This window comes from Phycodurus eques, chromosome 1 (assembly GCF_024500275.1).
Source record: "Phycodurus eques isolate BA_2022a chromosome 1, UOR_Pequ_1.1, whole genome shotgun sequence".
Taxonomy (NCBI): domain Eukaryota; kingdom Metazoa; phylum Chordata; class Actinopteri; order Syngnathiformes; family Syngnathidae; genus Phycodurus; species Phycodurus eques.
Genome location: NC_084525.1, coordinates 5038353 through 5065324, shown reverse-complemented (window position 1 = coordinate 5065324; position 26972 = coordinate 5038353). Strand labels below are relative to the sequence as shown.

Sequence of the window (26972 nt, the reverse complement as noted above, 5' to 3'; positions counted from 1 at the left end):
GACACACGACAGTTCAAAAAATAAACTAGCTTTTTTTTTTTTTTCAAAAACATACACGACAGCAGCGCGGAACGTCCCGGAGGTAAACAAGATTGTCAGCAATAATGTGTTAATTCGTGGATCTCAAAATTGGCATAAAATGCAAAATATCGGCCGATCCGATACACCCGATCGGATCGGCGGAAAGCCTAGCAATTACTGTAATGCAATCATTCCTTGCAGGTTTTTGAAGTTATACAGTATATGCCAACCTGCACAATAAAGATAAATCAACAAGGAAGTAGCTCATGCTCTTAGTAGTCTGACAACACCAGGTGTTGCGCTAAATAAGCATTTGGCTTTGTGCAATACTTCCTTGAGTAAGACATTCCGCAACAGCATAGCTTTCAGAGTTAGGCAAAGTTTGTTCAGAGGCTCATCTCATAATCTCACCATGCAATCTATTGTTCAACCTTTTTTCATGCATGCTGTGAATATATTGTTCTTTGCCGTTACTTGTGGTGGCGGTTGAGGAACTGGAAAAAAAAAATAGAAGCTCTGTAACATTTGAGGAGGAACAAAAAAATGAAGGTTGGAGGGTGTGGCTTTTACATACCACTTTGGGTGGATGTCTTGCAGTCATTATAAAAACAAAAGATCCCCTGAGCATCTCTAGTGCCACAGACCGGATTGTGTGAAACATGCCGTCCTGCTTCAGACTCAGCGCAGCATTGTGTAAGTAAAAAAAAAAAAATAACTATTGTTGATTTTAGAAAGTTTGAGAATTGTGAAAAAACAACAACCAAAAAAAGAGAAGTCTGTGCGAGTCAAAATTGAGAGTGGGTCAGTTAGGTTTTTAATGCCTAGCTCAATTGATAGTCATACCAAGATTTATCTATCTATATGCGAAGGAGATGTGTTGGCCTGCACGAAGCAAATGGCGGCCATGCCAGATAGACGGACCGGACAGATAGACCAATGAGCACACCTTAAAGCAGTGTTTCCCAATCTGTTTTACGTCAACAAAATTTCATGGCACAGCACAAAAAAACAAAATTAATTGCTGGCATAGATACAAAAAAAACATTATTTGTAATAAATAAATACAGATTTTGGGACCAATTAACAGAAATGTGATAGAAAAGTGGTTTGAAACTACTGCCCTATAGAAAGTTCATTAAGCAAAGTTATGTTGAGGTGGTGTTGCTCAAGGGTGTTCTGGCAAGTAAGCTGGCATTTCTCCAGCAACCAGTCTTAATTTGAGTCTCGCTGTCAAAGTGTGTCTAGGTTTCTCGACACTGGTCACGGCAATTCTTTTCTTGTCGATTTTCGAACAGGAGACATCCACCCTGCGATGCCAGAAAGACAATTATGTCAAATTTGACGGTTTCGGACCCTCCACCCCCACCCAATACAGTACAACGGGCACACTTTACAGTGGCCTTTTTTGTTGTTGTCGGCAGCCTATGTCACACCTGTGGAACAAATGCTGTCTATTCAGAATTTTCATATGCCACACCTGAGACGTGGATATACTAACTCGGCAAAGGAGAAGTGCTCACTGACACAGAAACAGATTTAGGAACAATATTTGAGGATTTGTGTGTGTGTGTGTGTGTGTGTGTGTGTGTGTGTGTAAGTAGAAAGTCTTAGATGTTTTCGTTCAGCTTGTTCAAAATGTGAGCAAAAATGAAAAAGTATTTATATTAGCGTTCAGCGTGAATAAATACAACAGCAGAATAAGTCTTTAAAGGAAAAGAACAAAAAAGGGGGCAGTGCACGCTCGGTCACGCACTGGCACAGGTGCAATGTACGTGTCTGTCTTGCCAGCTATTCATGATCAACTCATATTAAAAAAGTAACCCCATGTCAAACTTGTCCTCATCTATTTGTCTCAATCTGAACTGATGTTTGTTTTCCAGTGCTGACAGCAACATGTTTCATCCTGACAGCAGGTGACTATCAAAGTTCATGTCCAACAGTATAAATACAATACATTGACAGTACGTGACATCCATGCCGGTTTCCGCAGTTGTTCATTCTCAAGAGCGAATGACCACCTGTGATTCGGACCCTTTGAACGTCCATCGACTGACCTGTGGTAAGAAAAAAAACAGTGCACTTCAACCGTCACTGCCTTAATTGACATCACAAAGTTGTTTGACTTGCCCTAAGACAACCTGACATTTAAGATGGTTCTGGTCAACCCAGAGGTTGGTAGGCTGCCACACAAGACATAATTAGCGACGAGCGATCATTTTGAGTGCAACTACAGTAGAATTTAATGCTGATCGCTTTCTGTCACTCCCAGACGAGGGAGTGATCAGCGTGGACGAGGCTTTGTACGGTCGCTCCGACTCGATGGTCTGCTCTGAGGGAAGACCTCCGCAGGAGCTGGCTAACACGCAATGCGCTCAGCAAGGCACCTTGAGTAGCATCTCAACAAGGTATGCATTGTGCTTATTTTTGGAACGCGCTTGTTTAGATTTAACAGTGGATAAATGATGGTACACTGGTGGATAAATGTCGGGGTATCTATTACATGACAATAACATGCTGCACGGCATGTCACGTGGTGAGAGACTGTGATACAGAAACGTTTGTTAAGCAATGTACACATACAAAATGTATGTAAAATCTAAAATAATGTATATTATTATACTATGTACCCGAGTGGGTGGCACGGTGGACGACTGGTTAGAGCGTCAGCCTCACAGTTCTGAGGACCCGGGTTCAATCCCCGGCCCCGCCTGTGTGGAGTTTGCATGTTCTCCCCATGTTCTCTGCCTGCGTGGGTTTTCTCCGGGCACTCCGGTTTCCTCCCACATCCCAAAAACATGCATGAATTGGAGACTCTAAATTGCCCGTAAGTGTGAATGTGAGTGCGAATGGTTGTTTGTTTGTATGTGGCCTGCGATTGGCTGGTGACCGGTTCAGGGTGGACCCCGCCTCCTGCCCGATGACAGCTGGGATTGCCTCCAGCAGCCCGCAACCCTAGTGAGGATAATTGGTAGAGACAATAGATGGATGGATGGATAATTTGCCTTTGTGTTTCTTCTGCCGGGTGACACTTTTATTATTGCGTCTGCAGATGCAATGGCAAAAAATTATGTGAAGTGAACACGGCGACTTTCCGCAGTCCTGATCCCTGTCCTGGCATCTTCAAATATTTGGAGACCAATTTCACCTGCTTTCCTGCAAGTATGTCACCTTTGTGCAATTGTGTGTGTTGTCAACAATGTTTATGATTTAATAGCTAATGTTTTTTATTTACCCAAACAGTTACTGTGGTGGCGTGCGAAGGCTCTTTGGCACATCTGTTCTGTGGTAAGATTTACCTTTTTTTCCCATGTTGAATTCTTGTCTATGACAAGCATGATAAGATAGATTCTATTTTATTGTGTAAATGCTGAAGGCATCCGATTCACACCGTTCCAACTTCAACATATTCCAAATATTCATGTGAAGTGTGCTTGTATTTTTCTAAGGGAAAAATTACCCACATTTCCCACAATTCCACATTTTACACCCAAATTTTTCCCATTCATTTCTATTGAGACACTCAACAAATTTTTTTCCCACAATTCCCATTTCAGGTTTCAAACATTCAGTCATTCAGAACTTCTTCAAAACACATTCCCACATTCTCACAATACCCACATTCCACATTTTAAGATGTTAAAATACCCACATTCCACTCAATTCTACCTTGTTTCCTCCCGCTTCGACATATCTTGATCCAGTCAAACCATTCCAACGACGGAATGGTTTCCACATTCCTCACATTACCCACATTCTACACTGTGCACCACTGAAATACCCGCATTTTTGCCACAATAAGACAAATTCTACATGTTTAGCTACAGTTTCCTTATTTCTCAACAGATTTGCACCGTTCCTACTTCTACGTGTTCAACTCATTCCACTTCATTCAATATCATTCCACATTATTGAACATCATTCTAAATCATTCAATAAGATTCAATAACATTCCACATTATTTCTACCAGCGTTTCAGCATTCACACGCAATTTCTCCAGAAATTGCACTTTCTAGATATTAATGCTCTCTCTCTTGAATACGTATTTGGATGTTTTGATTGCCCGCATTTCCATCACCAACCTTCTTTCCCTCATCTTGTTGCCAGATGTAGGACAAGTTATTTTCATCTACGGTGCTGACTACGGACGCCGCGACCGGACCACATGCACATTCGGAAGGCCTGAGGGCCAGATACAAAATACACAATGCCTGCGCCCAAATGACATTGTGGCCAACATGTACGTTGGCACTCTTCGGGGAAGAAATCACAACCTGTTCTCATGAGAATTTTGTGAGGTTTTGTAATGGGTAGAAAACAGACAGCGTTAATGTGACTGGGTATGTTCTGACTGCAGATGGCAGTTAGCATGTCTGCGCCACAGTCAAGAGGGTTTGAGTTTATGCTCAGGCATTCCTGTGTGGAGTTTGCTTGTTCTCCCTGTGATTGTTGATCACAAGTTTTGACTGACTCGTCCTGTCACACCTGACCCATTTCATCAGTGGGGTGCACGGGGGAGGCCAAGTTCAGTGTAAGGGGGGCACCGGCCCCCCACGAGAACCGCCACTGTCTACATACCCCGCCTCTCGCCCAAAGTCAGCCGGGATAGGCTCCGGCTCACCCTCGCCCCTGAGCATGCTAAACAGTGGAAAATAGATGGATGGATAGCAGGATAGATGGATGTAGATCCCTAATATTACAGTTTTTAAATTATTTCATGACTTCCATGAATATCGTATGTTTAGCACCGCAATAAGCCGCTTTCTTCTGCATTCATAGGTGCAATGGGAAAAACAACTGTACGATCCCAGTCACCAACTGGTGTGTTTGGAGACCCCTGTGGAGGGACCTACAAGTACTTGGAGGTTGCCTACACATGTGAATGTAAGTAGTTGGTAGCCTATTCAGCATCTTGAGCTATATCTTGCTGTAGGAGAAGAAAACAAGGCTGTAATTATTTATTTTATTAACAATTGCATTCATTATTATTCAAGCACCTTAAAAAATATTTATTGTAATGTGCAGGATTTTTTCTAGTTGTAATGTTGTACAGTAGTTGAAAGCGGCCATGCATGAAAGATTTTGCAAATGTACTCAGGTGGTTGAAGAATTTTACCACAACTGTATATAATTGACTAATTCTAAAAGGAGATGTTTCTTAAATGTAATTTTACTTATTTATACACCAAGTTATTCCAAACCCCCCCCCCCCCCCTCTTGTTTACATTAACTGAGTGACTTTTGTGTTTTTTGCAGATCCGATCAGCCAACCCTCACATGTTCATTAACAAACATGGATTACCACTTTATCTTGATGCATTTCCAATATACAATCATAAATGTAAGTGCAGGTTATTTGTAGTTAACCAACATCACTGTGTACTCGTATCGAAAATAAAACTTTAAATGATGTCCTAATAAAGACATTTGGATGCATTGATTGGGGAGTGACAATTTGATTGGTTCAAAGCAGCCTTTTCCAACCTTTTTAAGCCAAACACCCCGACAGAGTTGGCAGTTTTCCGCAATGTGCAGTTCAAAAAAATACACTTCTTCACCCTTTTCTTTTCTTCTCCTCCTTCGTGACATGTCAAAGCAAGTTTTGCATCGTGGCATGTAATTAGATCCCACATAGAAGAGGTCAAAGCCTCTCTGGCAGCAGCTAAAAGGCAGTTTGGGCAAGCACGTGCACAGACATTTTTGGGGCAGGTGCTCAAGCTATAAAAAGAAACACAAAAAAAAACGCAAACGTTTTTTTCATACAATAAGAAAAAAAACTGAACAGTAGTATGTATTTATCATGTATTAATTTCTGTTAACACAATCAATCATACAAACTATTAACAAAAGAGGTGAAGGAAAAGGAGAAAAGGGCTTTTTTACCTTAATTGCTATCCATCCATTTATTTTCCACTGGTTAGCAGTGGATAAAAGTCGACATATCCCTTTTCAAATGACAGTGGGTGACCACTGGCCCACCAGACAGGGCTGGCTGGCCCATTAGGCAATAGAGGCAAATGCAAAGAGCGCCGTGGCCTGCAGGGGGCGCTTCAAAATCCAGAGGGGTGTGTGTGTGTGTGGGGGGGGGGGTGATCAATATACTGGTAACTTAAAACTATACTTACTAGTAACACTTCACTTACTTCAAAAGTTTTACTTCAAATATTAAAATTAAATAACCTGGGTTTCTCATACTTTTTGATATTCTGGGCAGCTGTCCCAACGTGCCCCTGGTGCAAGTTTACTGCAACACCAACAATTACTCAATCTGCACTCTGTTCATGTCCATGTGTATTGATTTAAGATTTTTTTTTTTTTATTTGGTCTTTTTGTCAGATACTCGAGAGAAATGTCATTACTGCCACAATGACATATTGATTAAAAATTGATTAATCTTGTGACGGTAATGACATTTCAAAGTTTTTAGCTAACTGTGCTATGCTGGTAGAGTTAGCTTAAATGTTTCTTTTAGCTAGCTAGTCCTGTACAACATTTTTATATGATTATCAAGTTTTTACAGGAAAATCTTGAAACATATTAGCACTACAAGTCGTTTGGTAATGACATGCAATAAAAATATGATGTTACTTAAGGGTACAAATGAGGAAAAAACTTACTCTTCCAGTTATCGAAATGTCTGACTTCTCTCTGCCCGAGCATGTGCTTGAGTGACAATTGTAATTAAAGCATCCACCTTTTGTGACAATTTTGTTTGTTGGTGTGCCGTGAGATTTTTCAATTGTAAAATATGTTCCTTGGCTCCATAAAGGTTGGAAATCACTGCTCTAGTCAGATCGTGTATTCTAATCAGTCAGGTCAAACCAACATTACATGACAGAAATAATGAGTGCTAACTTTCTGTAAATAAATGACTTTATTTTTAATTAAATTACTTCACCCATACCGAAACGTTAGAGCATGATTCGACAGAACGGCAGCATGTTTACGTCCAACCGTTCGTGCTACCACTAGCTTGCTAGGCTACATAACGTTTTGTTGCCTGCGTGCGAGCCGTATCGTATTAATAGCGCGTGAACATACTTCAACCGAGCCTTAAACGAACGTCCTCTCCTGTCCTGAGCACCGGTGACCACCAACACACGTTTTTCCCCATTTTGTCCTCATATTACAGTCGGGGTGATCCACTCTTGTTGTCGTCGCCACGGGAACGAGTGTATCCGGTCGCATTTGAGCTGACAAGATAAAGCTGATAAATGATTGTAAAAAACGGGATGCGGTGGTATCGGAATACAAGATTCTATTGCAGTTGTCTGACATTGTGCAATCTCGAAAGAGCAAATTTGTCTTGTAGTCTGATCCGGGCATTAAGTGTTGTCTGCCCCACACCGCCGACAGGTTTTTTTTTTTTTTTTAAATAACTTCATTGGCCATCAGATATTTACAGTACAGCGTCAAAAGACACGTGACAATGCTAAAAATAAAGTAGCTTTTGGATTCAAATATACGGTGCACAATGGCGACGTGGAGTAAATGTCTTTACTCGCCTCCAAAAATGACAATGAGCACAGCGATGATTCTTTGGGAGGTCACAAAGGAAACCCAGGACAACCAAAGTGCAAGTCTTCCTTGCCTCAGTTGAGGTCAGGGTTCGTGACTCAATCGGAACGAGACTGGGCAAAAATGGCATCCATGGCAAAAAACATTGCTAACCAAAAAAGATCAAAGGTTTGCTGTATGTTTGCAAAAAAAAAAAAAAAAAGATTCTCAAGACTATTGGGGAATTCTATGGACGAACGAGACAAACGTTGAACTTTTTGGAAGGGATATATCTCGTTACATCTGGTGTAAATGTAACAGCATTTCAAAATGGAACACACCAACAGTCAAACGTGGTGGTCTGAGGTTGCTTTGCTCCTTCAGGACCTGGATGACTTGCTGTGATTCCAAGCAATTTTTTCTTTCCCCCCAGTTTCCTGTATCCACGATTGCTACTGAAACAATGCACATTTCCCCATTGTGGGAAAACTACAAAATTGGATCAGTTATGAGTTTTGTCAGGAGGAATGGGCCAAACTGGTTGTTGGTTGTTGAAGGATATCCAAAAATGTTTGATCAGTCATACAGTTTAAAGGCACCAAATACGAATGAAATGTAGAAACTTTGGACTTTGAAGAAAGTAATGAAGAAATTGTCTTCAAAAAATCCCCAGCAATCTGGCAAATAGAAATAATTTTGGTAATCCTAATTGACCTAAAACAGGAAAGGTTTAGTCTTATTTCATGTCAGTAAGGAAAGTGTCTTTCTATAGTGTATGTAAACATCTGGTTTGAACTGTATTATATAAAACCAGCAACTACAACAAAAAGAATGAGAAACCCAGGTTATTTAATTTTAATATTTGAAGTAAAACTTTTGAAGTAAGTGAAGTGTTACTAGTAAGTATAGTTTTAAGTTACCAGTATATTGATCCCCCCCCCCCCCCCCACACACACACCCCTCTGGATTTTGAAGCGCCCCCTGCAGGCCACGGCGCTCTTTGCATTTGCCTCTATTGCCTAATGGGCCAGCCAGCCCTGTCTGGTGGGCCAGTGGTCACCCACTGTCATTTGAAAAGGGATATGTCGACTTTTATCCACTGCTAACCAGTGGAAAATAAATGGATGGATAGCAATTAAGGTAAAAAAGCCCTTTTCTCCTTTTCCTTCACCTCTTTTGTTAATAGTTTGTATGATTGATTGTGTTAACAGAAATTAATACATGATAAATACATACTACTGTTCAGTTTTTTTTCTTATTGTATGAAAAAAAATGTTTGCGTTTTTTTTTATTTAATTTTTTTATACAGCTTGAGCACCTGCCCCAAAAATGTCTGTGCACGTGCCTGCCCAAACTGCCTTTCAGCTGCTGCCAGAGAGGCTTTGACCTCTTCTATGTGGGATCTAATTACATGCCACGATGCAAAACTTGCTTTGACATGTCACGAAGGAGGAGAAGAAAAGAAAAGGGTGAAGAAGTGTATTTTTTTGAACTGCACATTGCGGAAAACTGCCAACTCTGTCGGGGTGTTTGGCTTAAAAAGGTTGGAAAAGGCTGCTTTGAACCAATCAAATTGTCACTCCCCAATCCATGCATCCAAATGTCTTTATTAGGACATCATTTAAAGTTTTATTTTCGATACGAGTACACAGTAATGTTGGTTAACTACAAATAACCTGCACTTACATTTATGATTGTATATTGGAAATGCATCAAGATAAAGTGGCAATCCATGTTTGTTAATTAACGTGAGGGTTGGCTCATCGAATCTGCAAAAAACACAAAAGTCACTCAGTTAATAGTTAATGTAAACAAGGGGGGGGGGTGTTTGGAATAACTTGGTGTATAAATAAGTAAAATTACATTTTAAGAAACATCTCCTTTGAGAATTAGTCAATTATATACAGTTGTGGTAAAATTCTTCAACCACCTGAGTACATTTGCAAAATCTTTCATGCATGGCCGCTTTCAACTACTGTACAACATTACAACTAGAAAAATTCCTGCACATTACAATAAATATTTTTTAAGGTGGTTGAATAATCATGAATGCAATTGTTAATAAAAGAAATAATTACAGCCTTGTTTTCTTCTCCTACAGCAAGATATAGCTCAAGATGCTGAATAGGCTACCAACTACTTACATTCACAGGAGTAGGCAACCTCCAAGTATTTGTAAGTCCCTCTACAGGGGTCTCCAAACACACCGTTGGTGGCTGGGATCACACAGTTGTTTTTCCCATCGCACCTATGAATGCAGAAGAAAGCGGCTTATTGCGGTGCTAAACATACGATATTCATGGAAGTCATTAAATAATTTAAAAACTGTAATATTAGGGAGGCTGGAGCTCAGAATTGAACAAACTTTTCAAACTAAACCCAAACTGTCCATCTGACCCATTTGACAGAGACATACTGTTCCGGTGCACTCCTGCAGGTGGCGGTAACGTGGATTGCAAAGTGACTGCCAACTGCTGCACCCAGGAGCCATATTTCATTCTAGTTCCTCCCACGGGATCTGGTAGGCAACCCCCGACCTCCCCGCTGGGCCCCGATGCAAGCAGATCACAACAGCAACAAGACATTCCTCAATCTGCACCTTGAGCCAAAATGTAATGGGATCTTCCGTGGCCCTTGCGCTGTTTGGTCATCGTACGTTTCATGGCGAAAAAGGCTTTTGTACCTTAACCGCTATCCATCCATCTATTTTCCACTGTTTAGCATGCTCAGGGGCGAGGGTGAGCCGGAGCCTATCCCGGCTGACTTTGGGCGAGAGGCGGGGTATGTAGACAGTGGCGGTTCTCGTGGGGGGCCGGTGCCCCCCTTACACTGAACTTGGCCTCCCCCGTGCACCCCACTGATGAAATGGGTCAGGTGTGACAGGACGAGTCAGTCAAAACTTGTGATCAACAATCACAGGGAGAACAAGCAAACTCCACACAAGAATGCCTGAGCATAAACTCAAACCCTCTTGACTGTGGCGCAGACATGCTAACTGCCATCTGCAGTCAGAACATACTCAGTCACATAAACGCTGTCTGTTTTCTACCCATTACAAAACCTCACAAAATTCTCATGAGAACAGGTTGTGATTTCTTCCCCAAGAGTGCCAACGTACATTGTGGCCACAACTTCACTTGGGCCCAGGCATTCTGTATTTTGTATCTGGGCCGGAGGCCTTTCGAATGTGCATGTGGTCTGGTCGCGGCGTCCGTAGTCAGCACCGTAGACCGCAATAACGTATCCTGGATCTGGCAACAAGATGAGGGAAAGAAGGTTGGCGATGGAAATGTGGGCAATCAAAACATCCAAATATGTATTCAAGAGAGAGAGCATTCATAATAAACACACAATCAAATCGAATCCATATCATAATGCTTGTAATAAACAGGAATTCATCATGGGGGGGGAGGTAACGCTTACCACAAAACAATTCTGCCACGGATTCCTCACACGCTATCAGAATCACTGTTTGGGTAAATTAAAAACATTAGATATGAAATAATAAACATTGTTTACATCACACACAATTTCACACAGACGACATACGTGTATCACTGCAGGTGTAATTGGTCGACAAATATTTGTAGGTGCCATCGCAGGGATCAGGATTGCGGAAAGCCGCCGTGTTCACCTCACATGATTTTTTGCCATTGCATCTGCAGACGCAATAATAAAAGCGAATTATATTTGATTAAAATAAAACACATTTGCATCAGAATTGCAAGACCTAACATTACTTGTGCTCGGTATCGGGAAGGACTCAAATGTAAGTACTTGTACTCGAATCTGAAAAAAGTGGTATTGGTGCATTCCTCATAATTTTAGAATTTAAATGTATTATTATCCATCCATACATACACTATAGACAAACAAGCATTCACACTCACACCAATAAACAACTTTGAGTTCTCAAATTAATATGCATGTTTTTGGAATGTGGGAGGAAGGCAGAGTACCTGGAGAGAAAACTTACAAGCACAAGGAATATATGCAAACTAAACCACGCCTGAAGATGTATTCGAACCCTGAATCTCAGTACTGTGAGGCACATGTTTAACCACTAGGGTACCATGCTAATATACATTATTTTAGGTTTTACATACAGTTTGTATGTGAACATTGCTTAACAAACATTTCTGTATCACAGTCTCTCACCACGTGACATGCCATGCAGCATGTTATTGTCATGTAATAGATACCCCGACATTTATCCACTTTTAAATCTAAACAAGCACGTTCCAAAAATAAGCACAATGCATACATTGCCGAGATGGTCCTCAAGGTGCCTTCCTGAGCGCATTGCGTGTTAGCCAGCCTCCTGCGGAGATCTTCCCTCAGAGCAGACCATCGAGTCGGAGCGACCGTACAAAGCCTCGTCCACGGTGATCACTCCCACGTCTGGGAGTGACAGAAAGCAATCAGCATTAAATTCAACTGAAGTTGCACTTAAAATGATCGCTCGTCGCTAATTATGTCTTGTGTGGCAGCCTACCAACCTCTGGGTTGACCAGAACCATCTTAAATGTCAGGTTCTCTTAGGGCAAGTCAAACAACTTTGTGATGTCAATTAAGGCAGTGAAGGTTGAAGTGCACTATGTAAGACAAAGGCTGATTTTTTTTTTCTTACCACAGGTCAGGCGATGGACGCCGAAAGGGTCCGAATCACAGGTGGTCATTCGCTCTTGAGAATGAACAACTGCGGAAACCGGCATGGATGTCACGTACTGTCAATGTATTGTATTTATACTGTTGGACATGAACTTTGATAGTCACCTGCTGTCAGGATGAAACATGTTGCTGTCAGCACTGGAAAACAAACATCAGTTCAGATTGAGACAAATAGATGAGGACAAGTTTGACATGGGGTTACTTTTTTAATATGAGTTGATCATGAATAGCTGGCAAGACAGACACGTACATTGCACCTGTGCCAGTGCGTGACCGAGCGTGCACTGCCCCCTTTTTTGTTCTTTTCCTTTAAAGACTTATTCTGCTGTTGTATTTATTCACACTGAACGCTAATATAAACACTTTTTCAGTTTTGCACACATTTTGAACAAGCTGAACACATTTAAGACTTTCCACTGACACACAAAAAAACATTTTTTTTTTTTACTTACAAAATGCTGCGCTGAGTTTGAAGCAGGACGGCATGTTTCACACAATTCGGTCTGTGGCACTGGAGATGTTCAGAGGATCTTCGCTTTTTATAATGACTGCAAGACATCCACCCAAACTGGGAAGTAAAAGTCACACCCCCCAACCTTAATTTTTTTTGTTCCACCTCAAATGTTACAGAGCTTATTTTTTTTTTTTTTTTGTATCTAAATTGCTTCAGGTCCTCAACCTGCACCACAAGTAACGGCAAAGAACCGTCTATGCACGGCATGCATGAAAAAACAAGGTAGAACAATAGATTGCATGGTGAGATTATGAGATGAGCCTCTGAACACACATTGGCTAACTCTGAAAGCTATGCTGTTGCGGAAAGTCTTCCTCAAGGAAATATTGCACAAAGCTTTTGTTCCAAGAAGCCAAATGCTTATTTACTGGAACGCCAGGTGTTGTCAGACTACTAAGAGCATGTGCTGCTTCCGAGTTGATTTATCTCTACTGTGCAGGTTGGCATTTACTTCAAAACCTGCTAGGAATGATTGCATCACAGTAATTGCTCAGCTTTCCGTCGATCCGATCGGCTGTATCGGATCGGCCGATATTTTGCATTTTATGCCAATTTGGTGATCCACGAATTAAGACATTATCCCTGACAATCTCGTTGACCCCCGGGACGTTCTGCGCTGCTGTCTTGTATATTTAGAATCCGAAAGCTCGTTTATTTTTTTAACTGTTCCGTGTCGTGACTACGTCGCGCGGGCAGCACTGAAGCTGCGGCTGGCTAGCTAGCGTGGCTAAACACGATGCAGAGGCACACAGTATAAATGACTAATTATCGCCTCCATGGTGGCTTCGTCACCAGATTATGTCCAATAATTAGCGGAAAACAACTGTGTGCTAATGAGAACTTTACTCAGGTTAGGAAACAAGGTGCACCAAAACACTATGAGACTTTACGGCACTGCGTCGTTACCGTCATAACATTTATCGGAATACGGCATACGGCCTGCAGTGCGTATGCTACAAGCGTGTGGAAATATTTAAACAAAAATGAGACCAGTAGCACGGTCGCTTGCAAAATGTGCTACGCTATCTTCCAACACAACGCATAATTGTAATGTCAGTGCAAATTAAGTATTGTAATAATTAATTCATATATCATATAATAATTTGTAATTGATTTATTCTTTGGCACGTTAATATTTGTGCAATTGCAATGCCTTCATTTTAGTGAGGTGAGTACACGGTCATCGTCATGAGTGCAATTGTACTCATAATAATTCTGACAATAATAATTAATCTGCTTTTCGTTGTTTTTTTTGTGGCTGTCCACAGTCCCTTGCCAGGAATTATGATACGTGCCACTAATATATTGCTGATTTATTTTGAGTAAATATTATTCAAGGGGAAAAAATGCATATTGGTGGCACAGGCTACAAAATGTTCCAATGTTTAGATCATTTTATTTTGTTGTCCTGTATATCTTTTTGCCTTGTTTTAACTGCCACTGACTGTGACGATGATGGACATTATTTTAACTGCTGCCCCCAGTGGCTGACAGAAATAGTGCAATCGTCAAGCCCACACCTGAGGGACACACTTGTTTTCAATGGCACTATAATTATGTTTGCACGGCGTTGTTTGTGGCCAAAACCCCGATGAACGCCAGCGGGCCAATATGTGTTTTTTTAATGGGTGAGCCCGAATAAATTAAAGGCTTTTTTACATTTGGTATCCCACTGAGTGCCAGGATCTGGATTTTTTTCCCTAACTTCTTTTTTTTTTTTTTAAACAATTTAACCCTTCCAAGGGCGCCAGGGGATACAGAGATACCCGCTTTGCTCATGTTCCTCATTGTTTTGAATGCAAGAGTTTTTTGTAACTAGGTAAGAGTCAACACAGGGCTGTGTGAGTCCCAACTTGGCATCTACAGATTCCTCACAAGTTTACCTGTAAGCGAAGGTCTCGGAACACTTGTTTCACGACACTTAAATGTGATCTGAGCTTGACTTTGTCGCACTGGTTCTTTTGGTTGGAGAGTAGACCAGTGTGTCATGAGCTTACACGGTTGTGAATTACTCGGTTATCATTTTACAGTTTTTTAATACCTACGCCCGGGAGGCCCATGGAAGACGTCGTGTGAGATTGTGTGACTTTCTTGTGTCGTTTGATTGGTGAACTAGATTTCAACGTCACTGGCGCTTACATTGGATGACGCAAACAGCGCCCGATGCGGAAGTCGAAGTCGTAGTCTCGCGCACGAAATCGTTGATAAATAAGCAAGAATTGATAAATAAAAGTAGCGAGCAACATTTAGATCATTGTAACGGAGTAAAAGTGACTTATTAACAGCAGAAGCTGCGGAGTTTTTTTTTCTGGTCTCGTCAACTCCTGTGACTTTGAGCGCACAGGCGGAACCTCAGGCCACATATTAGTCCGCCGCGCAGTAATATTCACAGCTACATCTGTTTGTTGATGGTGGATGTGTGGAATGGATCTAGCTGCCAGCGTTCAAGGAGTACGAAACGATTATATGTGCCACTAATATATTGATGATCGACTTTCTGGTCGTGTCATCGAACTTGCGGCCGAAGTTGTATCTCAGCTTCAGGAGGAGCAGTGTAGTTTTCGTCCTGGCCATGGAACAGTGGACCAGCTCTACACCCTCGGCAGGGTCCTCGAGGGTGCATGGGAGTTCGCCCAACCAGTCTACATGTGTTTTGTGGACTTGGAGAAGGCGCTCGACCGTGTCCCTCGGGGGGTCATGTGGGGGGTGTTTCGGGAGTATGGGGTACCGAACCCCCTGATACGGGTCGTTTGGTCCATGTACGACCGGAGTCAGAGTTTGGTCCGCAAACTCCTCAAGTTTGCAGATGACACCACTGTCATCGGCCTCATCAAGGACGGTGACGAGTCTACATATCGACAGGAAGCGGAGCGGCTGGAGCTGCGGTGCGGGCGACACAACCTGGAGCTGAACACGCTCAAGACTGTAGAGATGATCGTGGACTTCAGGAGGCATCCTTCGCCACAGCTGCCCCTCACGTTGTCCAGCTGCCTTGTGTCAACCGTCGAGACCTTCAAGTTCCTGCGAATTACAGTCTCTCAGGACCTAAAGTGGGCGACCAACATCAACTCCGTCCTCAAAAAGGCCCAGGAGAGGATGTACTTCCTGCGGCTTCTGAGAAAGCACGGCCTGCCACCGGAGCTGCTGAGGCGGTTCTACACAGCGGTCATCGAATCAGTCCTGTGTTCTTCCATCACAGTCTGGTTTGGTGTTGCTACAAGAAAGGACAAACTCCGACTGCAACGGACAATCAAAACTGCTGTCAGGATTGTCGGTACCCCCCTACCGACCTTTGAGGACTTGCACGCTGCCAGAACTAAGACAAGAGCGTGCAAAATCCTCTCGCACCCTCCACATCCCGGTCACCAGCTCTTCCAGCTCCTTCCCTCAAGTAGGCGCTACCGATCAATGCAAACTAGAACTAGCAGACATTCCAACAGCTTCTTCCCACAATTTGCACAACCAACATTGTCCCAGATTATCGCACTACTGGTCACTTTAAACTGCATACACTCCTTCAAGTCTCGGCGCACTTTGCGCCAGACTATTGCTATATTAGTCATTCAAACTGCTTTAAGTGCTAGAGGACTCTGCATCTTTTGCACAATTGTCAAAAAAAACAAAAAAATGTACCGGCATTACCAGATAACTAACAACCCTTTATTGCTCAGTGACTGTTTTTGTCAATGTCTTTATGTCTCCAAAGTGTTCTCTGTCAATTGACTGGCTGCTGTCGTCCTAGAGCGGCTCCAACTACCGGAGACAAATTCCTTGTGTGTTTTTTGGACATATTTGGCAAATAAAGATGATTCTGATTCTGATATCCGGCAGTAAGTCGGAGTCGTTTCCGGTGAGTGTTGGACTCCGCCAAGGCTGCCCTTTGTTACCGATTCTGTTCATAACTTTTATGGACAGAATTTCTAGCCGAGGCGTAGAGGGGGGTCTGGTTTGGTGGCCTCAGTATTGCATCTCTGCTTTTTGCAGATGATGTGGTTCTGTTGGCTTCATCAAGCCGTGACCTCCAAGTCTCACTGGAGCAGTTCGCAGCCGAGAGTGAAGCGGTTGGGATGAGAAGCAGCACCTCCAAATCTGAGACCATGGTCCTCAGTCAGAAAAGGGTGGCGTGCCCTCTCCAGATCGGGGATGAGATCCTGCCCCAAGTGGAGGAGTTCAAGTATCTTAAGATCTTGTTCACGAGTGAGGGAAGAATGGAACGGGAGATCGACAGGCGGATCGGTGCAGCGTCTGCAGTGATGCGGACTTTGTTTCGATCCGTTGTGGTAAAGAAGGAGCCAACCCGAAAGGCGAAGCTCTCGATTTACCGGTCGATCTACGTTCCTACCCTCACCTTGACCCACGAGCTGTGGGTCAAGAACAAGATCCCGGATACAAGCGGCCGAAATTAGTTTCCTCCGCAGGGTGTCCGGGCTCTCCCTTAGAGATAGGGCGAGAAGCTCGGTCATCCGAGAGGATCTCAGAGTAGAGCCGCTGCTCCTCCACATCGAGAGGAGCCAGATGAGGTGGCTGGGGCATCTGATTCGGATGGCTCCCGGACGCCTCCCTTGTGAGGTGTTCCGGCGACGTCCCACCGGGAGGAGACCCCGGGGATGACCCAGGACACGCTGGAGAGACGACATCCGTCGGCTGGCCTGGGAACGCCTCGGGATCCCCCCGGAAGAGCTGGATGAAGTGGCTGGGGAGAGGGAAGTCTGGGGGTCCCTGCTAAAGCAACTGCCCACGCGACCCGACCACGGATAAGCGGTAGAAAATGGATGGATTATTCAAGGGGGAAGAAAATGCATATCGGTGGCACAGGCTATAAGATTTTCCAATGTTTAGATCATTTTATTTTGTTGTCCTGAATATCTTTTTGCCTTGTTTTAACTGCTACTGACTGTGACGATGATGGACATTATTTTAACTGCTACCCCCAGTGGCTGACAGAAATAGTGCAATCGTCAAGCCCACACCTGAGGGACACACTTGTTTTCAATGGCACTATAATTATGTTTGCACGGCATTGTTTGTTGGCAAAACCCCGATGAACGCCAGCGGGCCAATATGTGTTTTTTTAATGGGTGAGCCCGAATAAATTCAAGGTTTTTTTTACATTTGGTATCCCACTGAGTGCCAGGATCTGGAATTTTTTTCCAACTTTTTTTTTTTTTTTTTTTTTAAACTTTTTAAGACAATTTAACCCTTCCAAGGGGTCCAGGGGATACAGGGATACCAGCAGTGCTCCTGTTCCTCATTGTTTTGAATGCAAGAGTTTTTTGTAACTAGGCAAGAGTCAACACAGGGCTGTGTGAGTCCCAACTTGGCATCTCCAGATTCCTCACACGTTTACCTGTAACCGAAGGAGACAGGTGCTGACAACAGAGAGGGGAGGGGGGAGAGAGAGGACGCAAACAGCCCACCAGGCAACTATAATGGAACTGCACGGCATTATGTGACAAACAGTTTTGGTTTTCAATGATAAAAATGTGTTCACATCAAAAGCACTTGTTTTTGCGGGGATGCTGACATTAAAGAGCATTTTAAAATACCAGCATTGCACTGAAAGTACAGATTACCCTGAACCACATTTTCATATTGTAATAATTACACCGTCTAAGAAAAAGTATTTAAAAATAAAAACAAATATCATATCTAAAAAGCACAGTGAAAATGATGCAAAAAATATATAATCTCACAAATTGAATTTACAAATTTATAGTACGACCTAAGGAATTACTACCATCTATTGTTGAAACACACAAAATAACATGTTCAATTATTCATGTTTTATTCCAAAATATATATTTTTTTTAAAACACATTTTCTTAGGGAATTACAGTTATTTTTTAATATTTTTTCGGGGTGGGGGGGTGGTGGGGGTAAAATGATTAATAGAATAATGACTTCACTTAATAAAAAAAAAAAAACATGGCTTCTCCTGCACTGTGAAGAGAAGGTCACCATCATTAACATTGTGACCAAATCATCAGTGGCAGCATGTTCCTCGAGGATGCGGTCCACCGTCTCCATGTACCAGGAGCCTGACTTAGTGTCCCTCCAGGACACGTAGCCTGTGTGGGGTTAATCAGTCATAAAAACATGAGGAGGGCGGTGTGGATCTCAAATTATACATGAACATTTAAGTATGTTTTTAAATCAATGCCCGAACACAGATGAAACTAGAACCTCTATGGTGGAGATCAAATATCTGCCCTCGAGGTGCACTACTGCCCCCCAAGTGGCCTGGAACAGCTACACTCAAGTTCTGATCACTTGGAACGATGTACAGACATGCAAACACCAAAGGCATGGAAAAGGTGATCCCGAGGCGTTCCCAGGCCAGCTGAAAGACATAGTCTCTCCAGCGTGTCCTGGGTCATCCCCGGGGTCTCCTCCCAGTGGGACATGCCCGGAACACCTCACCAGGGAGGCGTCCAGGAGGCATCCGAATCAAATGCCCCAGCCACCTCATCTGGCTCCTGAATCTGAGATTCGACTTCCCGACGGACCCTCCTCTCCAGCACCCCTGAATAGACCTTACCAGGGAGGCTGAGCAGTGTGATCCCCCTGTAGTTGGAACACACCCTCCGGTCCCCCTTCTTAAAAAGGGGGACCACCACCCCAGTCTGCCAATCCAGAGGCACTGTCCCCGATGTCCACGCGATGTTGCGGAGGCGTGTCAACCAGGACAGCCCCACAACATCCAGAGCCTTTAGGAACTCCGGGCGAATCTCATCCACCCCCGGGGCCCTGCCACCGAGGAGCTTTTTAACCACCTCGGTGACCTCAACCCCAGAGATAGGAGAGCCCGCCTCAGAGAACCCAGACTCTGCTCCCTCATGGGAAGGCGTGTCGGTGGAATTGAGGAGGTCTTCGAAGTATTCTCCCCACCGACTCACAACGTCCCGAGTCGAGGTCAGCAGCGCCCCATCCCCACTATACACAGTGCTGGTGGTGCACTGCTTTCCTCTCCTGAGACGTCGGATGGGTGACCAGAATTTCCTCGAAGCAGTCCGGACGTCTTTCTCCATAGCCTCACCGAACTCCTCCCATAACCGAGTTTTTGCTTCAGCGACCACCAAAGCTGCATTCCGCTTGGCCAGCATCAGCTGCCTCAGGAGTCCCACAGGAGTCCCACAGGCCCAAAAAGCCCGATAAGACTCCTTCTTCAGCTTGACGGCATCCCTCACTGTTGGTGTCCACCAACGGGTTCGGGGATTGCCGCCACGACAGGCACCGACCACCTTACGGCCAGAGCTCCGGTCGGTCGCCTCAGCAATGGAGGCGCGGAACATGGTCAACTCGGACTCCATTTTCCCCGCCTCCCCCGGATCATGAGCAAAGTTCTATCGGAGGTGGGAGTTGAAACTCCTTCTGACAGGGGATTCTGCCAGACGTTCCCAGCAGACCCTCACAATACGTTTGGGCCTGCCACGTCGGACGGGCATCTTCCCCCACCATCGGAGCCAACTCACCACCAGGTGGTGATCAGTTGACAGCTCCGACCCTCTCTTCACCCGAGTGTCCAAGACATGCGGCCGCAAGTCCGATGACACGACCAAAAAGTCGATCATCGAACTGCGACCTAAGGTGTACTGGTGCCAAGTGCACCTGTGGACACCCCTATGCTTGAAAATGGTGTTCGTTATGGACAATCCGTGATGAGTACAGAAGTCCAATAACAGAACACCACTCGGGTTCTGATGTTTGCAATTCTCTCCACCTTGACGAAGGCCCCGTTTGCAGCTGAAGATAAAAACGGCCCCTGTTCATAAGGTTGCCACTTCCTTACTTCACCAAAAGAACACCATACCGACAAGTGTTCTTTTGCACCAAACGCACCTTTTGGCATTATGGCCCAAAAGGTTCAACCGTGGTTTCATTGGATCATAACATATTTTCAAATTCACACATCCGGGAGATTAAGTGTGTTTTTGGAAAATGTATCCAGGCTTAGATGTTTTCTTTATTTGTAAGAGAAAACTTCCATCTTGACGTCCAGTTCTCGGTAATGTCACTGCCATCTTTTCTCGGTGACGATGACGGTCTTCACTGTGTTTCTGATATGTTTGATGCTTTGGAAATGTGTTATATCCTTCTTCTGACTGATACCTTTTGAGCAATGAGATCAGTTGAGATGCCGTGGAAGCTCTTTGCAGATCATGCCTAGTTTTGGGAGATGTAACTACAAAAATGTCAGGGAAAGCCTACGCACACAGCTGAAATTCATTTGAGGTTAATCAGAAAAACTTTTAAATGGAGGCAGGTGTGTGCTGACTTCCACTTAACATGACTGAACGGGATTAATTCTGAACACAGCCAAATCCACATCTATGAGGGTGTGTGCATTTGTGCTACCAAGCTAGCTGTTGTTTATTTTTATGTACCCTCTGTAAAATATTTTCTCTTTTCAATTGAGTTGTGCAGGCTGCAGGTATATAGTTGTAGAATGTTTTAAAATATGTCTTGGTCTTATTTTTGTACCAAAAAAACAAACAAACTCCACTTTCATTTGAACAGGGATATGGAGACTTTTATCCACTGCAGCTTCTTTTGTTAATAGTTGTATTATTGACTGTGTTGATTGTGTTAACAGAAATAAATTCATGTTAAGTACTTACTACTACTGTTCAGTCTTTTTTCTTTATTGTATGAAAAAATATTTTTGAGATGTTTTTTTTTTTTAGCTTGAGCACCTGCCCCAGAAAATGTCTGTGCACGTGCCTGCCCAAACTGCCTTTCAGCTGCTGCTTGAGGCTTTGACCTCTTCTATGTGGGATCTAATTACATGCTACTGTGCAAAACTTGCTTTCATAGGTCACAAAGGAGGAGAAGAAAAGAAAATGGTCAAAAGGTGTATTTTATTTTTGAACTGCGCATTGCGGAAAACTCTGCCAACTCTGTCGGGGTGTTTGGCTTAAAAAGGTTGGAAAAGGCTGCTTTGAACCAATCAAATTGTCACTCACCAATCCATGCATCCAAATGTCTTTATTAGGACATCATTGAAAGATTTTTGTTTCCCAATAAGAGTACACAGTGATGTTGCTTCACTGCCACTAACCTGCACTTACATTTATGATTGTATATTGTAAATACATCATGATAAAGTGGCAGTCCATGTTTGTTTACGACCCTGCAAAAAGCACAAAATAGTCACTCAGTTAATAGTTCATGTAAACAAGGGGGGTGTTTGGAATAACTTGGTGTATAAATACGTAAAATGACATTTTAAGTAACAGCTTTTAGAATTAGTCAATTATATACAGTCGTGGTAAAATTCTTCAACCACCTGATTGAAGAGTACATTTGCAAAATCTTTCATGCATGGCCGCTTTCAACTACTGAACAACATTATAACAAGAAAAATTCCAGCACATTACAATAAATATTTGCTAAGGTGGTTGAATAATCATGAATGCAATTGTAAATAAAAGAAATAATTACAGCCTTGTTTTCTTCTCCTACAGCAAGATATAGCTCAAGATGCTGAATAGGCTACCAACTACTTACATTCACATGTGTAGGCAACCTCCAAGTACTTGTAAGTCCCTCTACAGGGGTCTCCAAACACACCGTTGGTGGCTGGGATCACACAGTTGTTTTTCCCATCGCACCTATGAATGCAGAAGAAAGCGGCTTATTGCGGTGCTAAACATACGATATTGATGGAAGTTATGAAATAATTTAAAAACTGTAATATTAGGGAGGGTGGAGCTCAGAATAGAACAAACTTTTCAAACTAAACCCAAACTGTCCATCTGACCCATTTGATAGAGACATACTGTTCCGGTGCACTCCTGCAGGTGGCGGTAACGTGGATTGCAAAGTGACTGCCAACTGCTGCACCCAGGAGCCATATTTCATTCTAGTTCCTCCCACGGGATCTGGTAGGCAACCCCCGACCTCCCCGCTGGGCCCCGATGGAAGCAGATCACAACAGCAACAAGACATTCCTCAATCTGCACCTTGAGCCAAAATGTAATGGGATCTTCCGTGGCCCTTGCGCTGTTTGGTCATCGTACGTTTCATGGCGAAAAAGGCTTTTGTACCTTAACCGCTATCCATCCATCTATTTTCCACTGTTTAGCATGCTCAGGGGCGAGGGTGAGCCGGAGCCTATCCCGGCTGACTTTGGGCGAGAGGCGGGGTATGTAGACAGTGGCGGTTCTCGTGGGGGGCCGGTGCCCCCCTTACACTGAACTTGGCCTCCCCCGTGCACCCCACTGATGAAATGGGTCAGGTGTGACAGGACGAGTCAGTCAAAACTTGTGATCAACAATCACAGGGAGAACAAGCAAACTCCACACAAGAATGCCTGAGCATAAACTCAAACCCTCTTGACTGTGGCGCAGACATGCTAACTGCCATCTGCAGTCAGAACATACCCAGTCACATTAACGCTGTCTGTTTTCTACCCATTACAAAACCTCACAAAATTCTCATGAGAACAGGTTGTGATTTCTTCCCCAAGAGTGCCAACGTACATTGTGGCCACAACTTCACTTGGGCCCAGGCATTCTGTATTTTGTATCTGGGCCCGAGGCCTTTCGAATGTGCATGTGGTCCGGTCGCGGCGTCCGTAGTCAGCACCGTGGATGAGAAGAACGAGTTGTGGACCTAGCAACAAGATGAGGGAAAGAAGGTTAGCGATGGAAATGTGGGCAATCAAAACATCCAAATATGTATTCAAGAGAGAGAGCATTCATAATAAACACACAATAAAATCGAATCCATATCATAATGCTTGTAATAAACAGGAATTCATCATGGGGGGGGGGGAGGTAACGCTTACCACAAAACAATTCTGCCAAGGAGTCCTCACACGCTATCAGAATCACTGTTTGGGTAAATTAAAAACATTAGATATGAAATAATAAACATTGTTTACATCACACACAATTTCACACAGACGACATACGTGTAGGCGTGCAGCTGAAATTGGTCGCCAAATATTTGAAGGTGCCATCACAGGGATCAGGATTGCGGAAAGCCCCCGTGTTCACCTCACATGATTTTTTGCCATTGCATCTGCAGACGCAATAATAAAAGCGAATTATATTTGATTAAAATAAAACACATTTGCATCAGAATTGCAAGACCTAACATTACTTGTGCTCGGTATCGGGAAGGACTCAAATGTAAGTACTTGTACTCGAATCTGAAAAAAGTGGTATTGGTGCATTCCTCATAATTTTAGAATTTAAATGTATTATTATCCATCCATACATACACTATAGACAAACAAGCATTCACACTCACACCAATAAACAACTTTGAGTTCTCAAATTAATATGCATGTTTTTGGAATGTGGGAGGAAGGCAGAGTACCTGGAGAGAAAACTTACAAGCACAAGGAATATATGCAAACTAAACCACGCCTGAAGATGTATTCGAACCCTGAATCTCAGTACTGTGAGGCACATGTTTAACCACTAGGGTACCATGCTAATATACATTATTTTAGGTTTTACATACAGTTTGTATGTGTACATTGCTTAACAAACATTTCTGTATCACAGTCTCTCACCACGTGACATGCCATGCAGCATGTTATTGTCATGTAATAGATACCCCGACATTTATCCACTTTTAAATCTAAACAAGCACGTTCCAAAAATAAGCACAATGCATACAATGCCGACATGGTCCTCAAGGTGCCTTCCTGAGCGCATTGCGTGTTAGCCACCTCCTGCGGAGATCTTCCCTCAGAGCAGACCATCGAGTCGGAGCGACCGTACAAAGCCTCGTCCACGGTGATCACTCCCTCGTCTGGGAGTGAGAGAAAGCGATCAGCATTAAATTTTACTGTAGTTGCACTCAAAATGATCGCTCGTCGCTAATTATGTCTTGTGTGGCAGCCTACCAACCTCTGGGTTGACCAGAACCATCTTAAATGTCAGGTTCTCTTAGGGCAAGTCAAACAACTTTGTGATGTCAATTAAGGCAGTGAAGGTTGAAGTGCACTATGTAAGACAAAGGCTGATTTTTTTTTTCTTACCACAGGTCAGGCGATGGACGTGGAAAGGGTCCGAATCACAGGTGGTCATTTGCTCTTGAGAATGAACAACTGCGGAAACCGGCATGGATGTCACGTACTGTCAATGTATTGTATTTATACTGTTGGACATGAACTTTGATAGTCACCTGCTGTCAGGATGAAACATGTTGCTGTCAGCACTGGAAAACAAACATCAGTTCAGATTGAGACAAATAGATGAGGACAAGTTTGACATGGGGTTACTTTTTTAATATGAGTTGATCATGAATAGCTGGCAAGACAGACACGTACATTGCACCTGTGCCAGTGCGTGACCGAGCGTGCACTGCCCCCTTTTTTGTTCTTTTCCTTTAAAGACTTATTCTGCTGTTGTATTTATTCACACTGAACGCTAATATAAACACTTTTTCAGTTTTGCACACATTCTGAACAAGCTGAACAGATTTAAGACTTTCCACTGACACACAAAAAAAAATTTTTTTTTTTACTTACAAAATGCTGCGCTGAGTTTGAAGCAGGACGGCATGTTTCACACAATTCGGTCTGTGGCACTGGAGATGTTCAGAGGATCTTCGCTTTTTATAATGACTGCAAGACATCCACCCAAACTGGGAAGTAAAAGTCACACCCCCCAACCTTAATTTTTTTTGTTCCACCTCAAATGTTACAGAGCTTTTTTTTTTTTTTTTTTGTATCTAAATTGCTTCAGGTCCTCAACCTGCACCACAAGTAACGGCAAAGAACCGTCTATGCACAGCATGCATGAAAAAACAAGGTTGAACAATAGATTGCATGGTGAGATTATGAGATGAGCCTCTGAACACACATTGGCTAACTCTGAAAGCTATGCTGTTGCGGAAAGTCTTCCTCAAGGAAATATTGCACAAAGCTTTTGTTCCAAGAAGCCAAATGCTTATTTACTGGAACGCCAGGTGTTGTCAGACTACTAAGAGCATGTGCTGCTTCCGAGTTGATTTATCTCTACTGTGCAGGTTGGTATTTACTTCAAAACCTGCAAGGAATGATTGCATCACAGTAATTGCTAGGCTTTCCGCCGATCCGATCGGCTGTATCGGATCGGCCGATATTTAGCATTTTATGCCAATTTTGTGATCCACGAATTAAGACATTTTCGCTGACAATCTCGTTTAAACACGATGCAGAGGCACACAGTATAAATGACTAATTATCGCCTCCGTGGTGGCTTCGTCACCAGATTATGTCCAATAATGCGCGGAAAACAACTGTGTGCTAATGAGAACTTTACTCAGGTTAGGAAACAAGGTGCACCAAAACACTATGAGACTTTACGGCACTGCGTCGTTACCGTCATAACATTTATCGGCCTGCAGTGCGTATGCTACAAGCGTGTGGAAATATTTAAACAAAAATGAGACCAGTAGCACGGTCGCTTGCAAAATATGCTACTCTATCGTCCAACGGAACGCATAGTTGTAATGTCAGTGCAAAGTTAGTATTGTCATAATTATTCATATATAATATAATAATTTGTAATTGGTTTATTCTTTGGCACGTTAATATTTGTGCAATTGCAATGACTTCATTTTAGTGAGGTTAGTACACGGTCATCGTCATGAGTGCAATTGTACTCATAATAATTCTGACAATAATAATTAATCTGCTTTTCGTTGTTTTTTATGTGGCTGACCATCGTCCCTTGCCAGGAATTATGATACGTGCCACTAATATATTGATGATTTATTTTGAGTAAATATTATTCAAGGGGAAAAAATGCATATTGGTGGCACAGGCTACAAAATTTTCCAATGTTTAGATCATTTTCTTTTTTTCTCTTGTTGAAGATCTTTTTGCCTTGTTTTAACTGCGACTGACTGTGACGATGATGGACGTTATTTTAACTGCTGCCCCCAGTGGCTGACAGAAACTGTGCAATCGTCAAGCCCACACCTGAGGGACACACTTGTTTTCAATGGCACTATAATTATGTTTGTACGGCATTGTTTGTTGCCAAAACCCCGATGAACGCCAGCGGGCCAATATGTGTTTTTTTAATGGGTGAGCCCGAATAAATTAAAGGCTTTTTTACATTTGGTCTCCCACTGAGTGCCAGGATCTGGAATTTTTTTCCAACTTTTTTTTTTTTTTTTTTTGACTTTTTAAGACAATTTAACCCTTCCAAGGGGTCCAGGGGATACAGGGATACCAGCAGTGCTCGTGTTCCTCATTGTTTTGAATGCAAGAGTTTTTTGTAACTCGGTAAAAGTCAACACAGGGCTGTGTGAGTCCCAACTTGG

The 26972-nt window shown here is 43.0% G+C and overlaps 2 protein-coding genes across 2 annotated transcripts; one reads left to right on the top strand and one right to left on the bottom strand.

Moving 5' to 3' along the window:
• Window positions 1–605: 605 nt before the first annotated feature.
• Window positions 606–5459, top strand: LOC133400625 (L-rhamnose-binding lectin CSL2-like). Its single transcript, XM_061673471.1, has 9 exons — window positions 606–714; window positions 1902–1934; window positions 2012–2080; window positions 2291–2426; window positions 3071–3180; window positions 3262–3306; window positions 4127–4259; window positions 4799–4903; window positions 5276–5459. The coding sequence occupies exons 1-8, from the start codon at window positions 681–683 to the stop codon at window positions 4899–4901; spliced, it is 663 nt and encodes a 220-aa protein (XP_061529455.1). The 5' UTR covers window positions 606–680; the 3' UTR covers window positions 4902–4903; window positions 5276–5459.
• A 4193-nt stretch (window positions 5460–9652) lies between these two features.
• On the bottom strand, window positions 9653–25596 carry LOC133406119 (rhamnose-binding lectin-like). Its single transcript, XM_061683445.1, is given in 18 exon segments — window positions 9653–9764; window positions 10635–10767; window positions 10940–10984; window positions 11066–11175; window positions 11781–11833; window positions 11835–11917; window positions 12147–12215; window positions 12293–12325; window positions 12640–12676; window positions 18678–18769; window positions 22209–22312; window positions 23183–23315; window positions 23491–23535; window positions 23617–23726; window positions 24332–24467; window positions 24697–24765; window positions 24843–24875; window positions 25189–25596. Coding segments are annotated over 18 exon segments (1431 nt in total). The 5' UTR covers window positions 25223–25596.
• Window positions 25597–26972: the final 1376 nt, after the last annotated feature.

Excerpts from the sequence above, each read along its gene's own strand:
- LOC133400625 (XM_061673471.1), top strand. The coding sequence starts at position 681 with ATGCCGTCCTGCTTCAGACTCAGCGCAGCATTGT. Across the intron at positions 3,307-4,126 it reads TTTGGCACATCTGTTCTGTG|ATGTAGGACAAGTTATTTTC; the intron begins GTAAGATTTACC and ends TCTTGTTGCCAG. Across the intron at positions 4,260-4,798 it reads AATGACATTGTGGCCAACAT|GTGCAATGGGAAAAACAACT; the intron begins GTACGTTGGCAC and ends CTGCATTCATAG.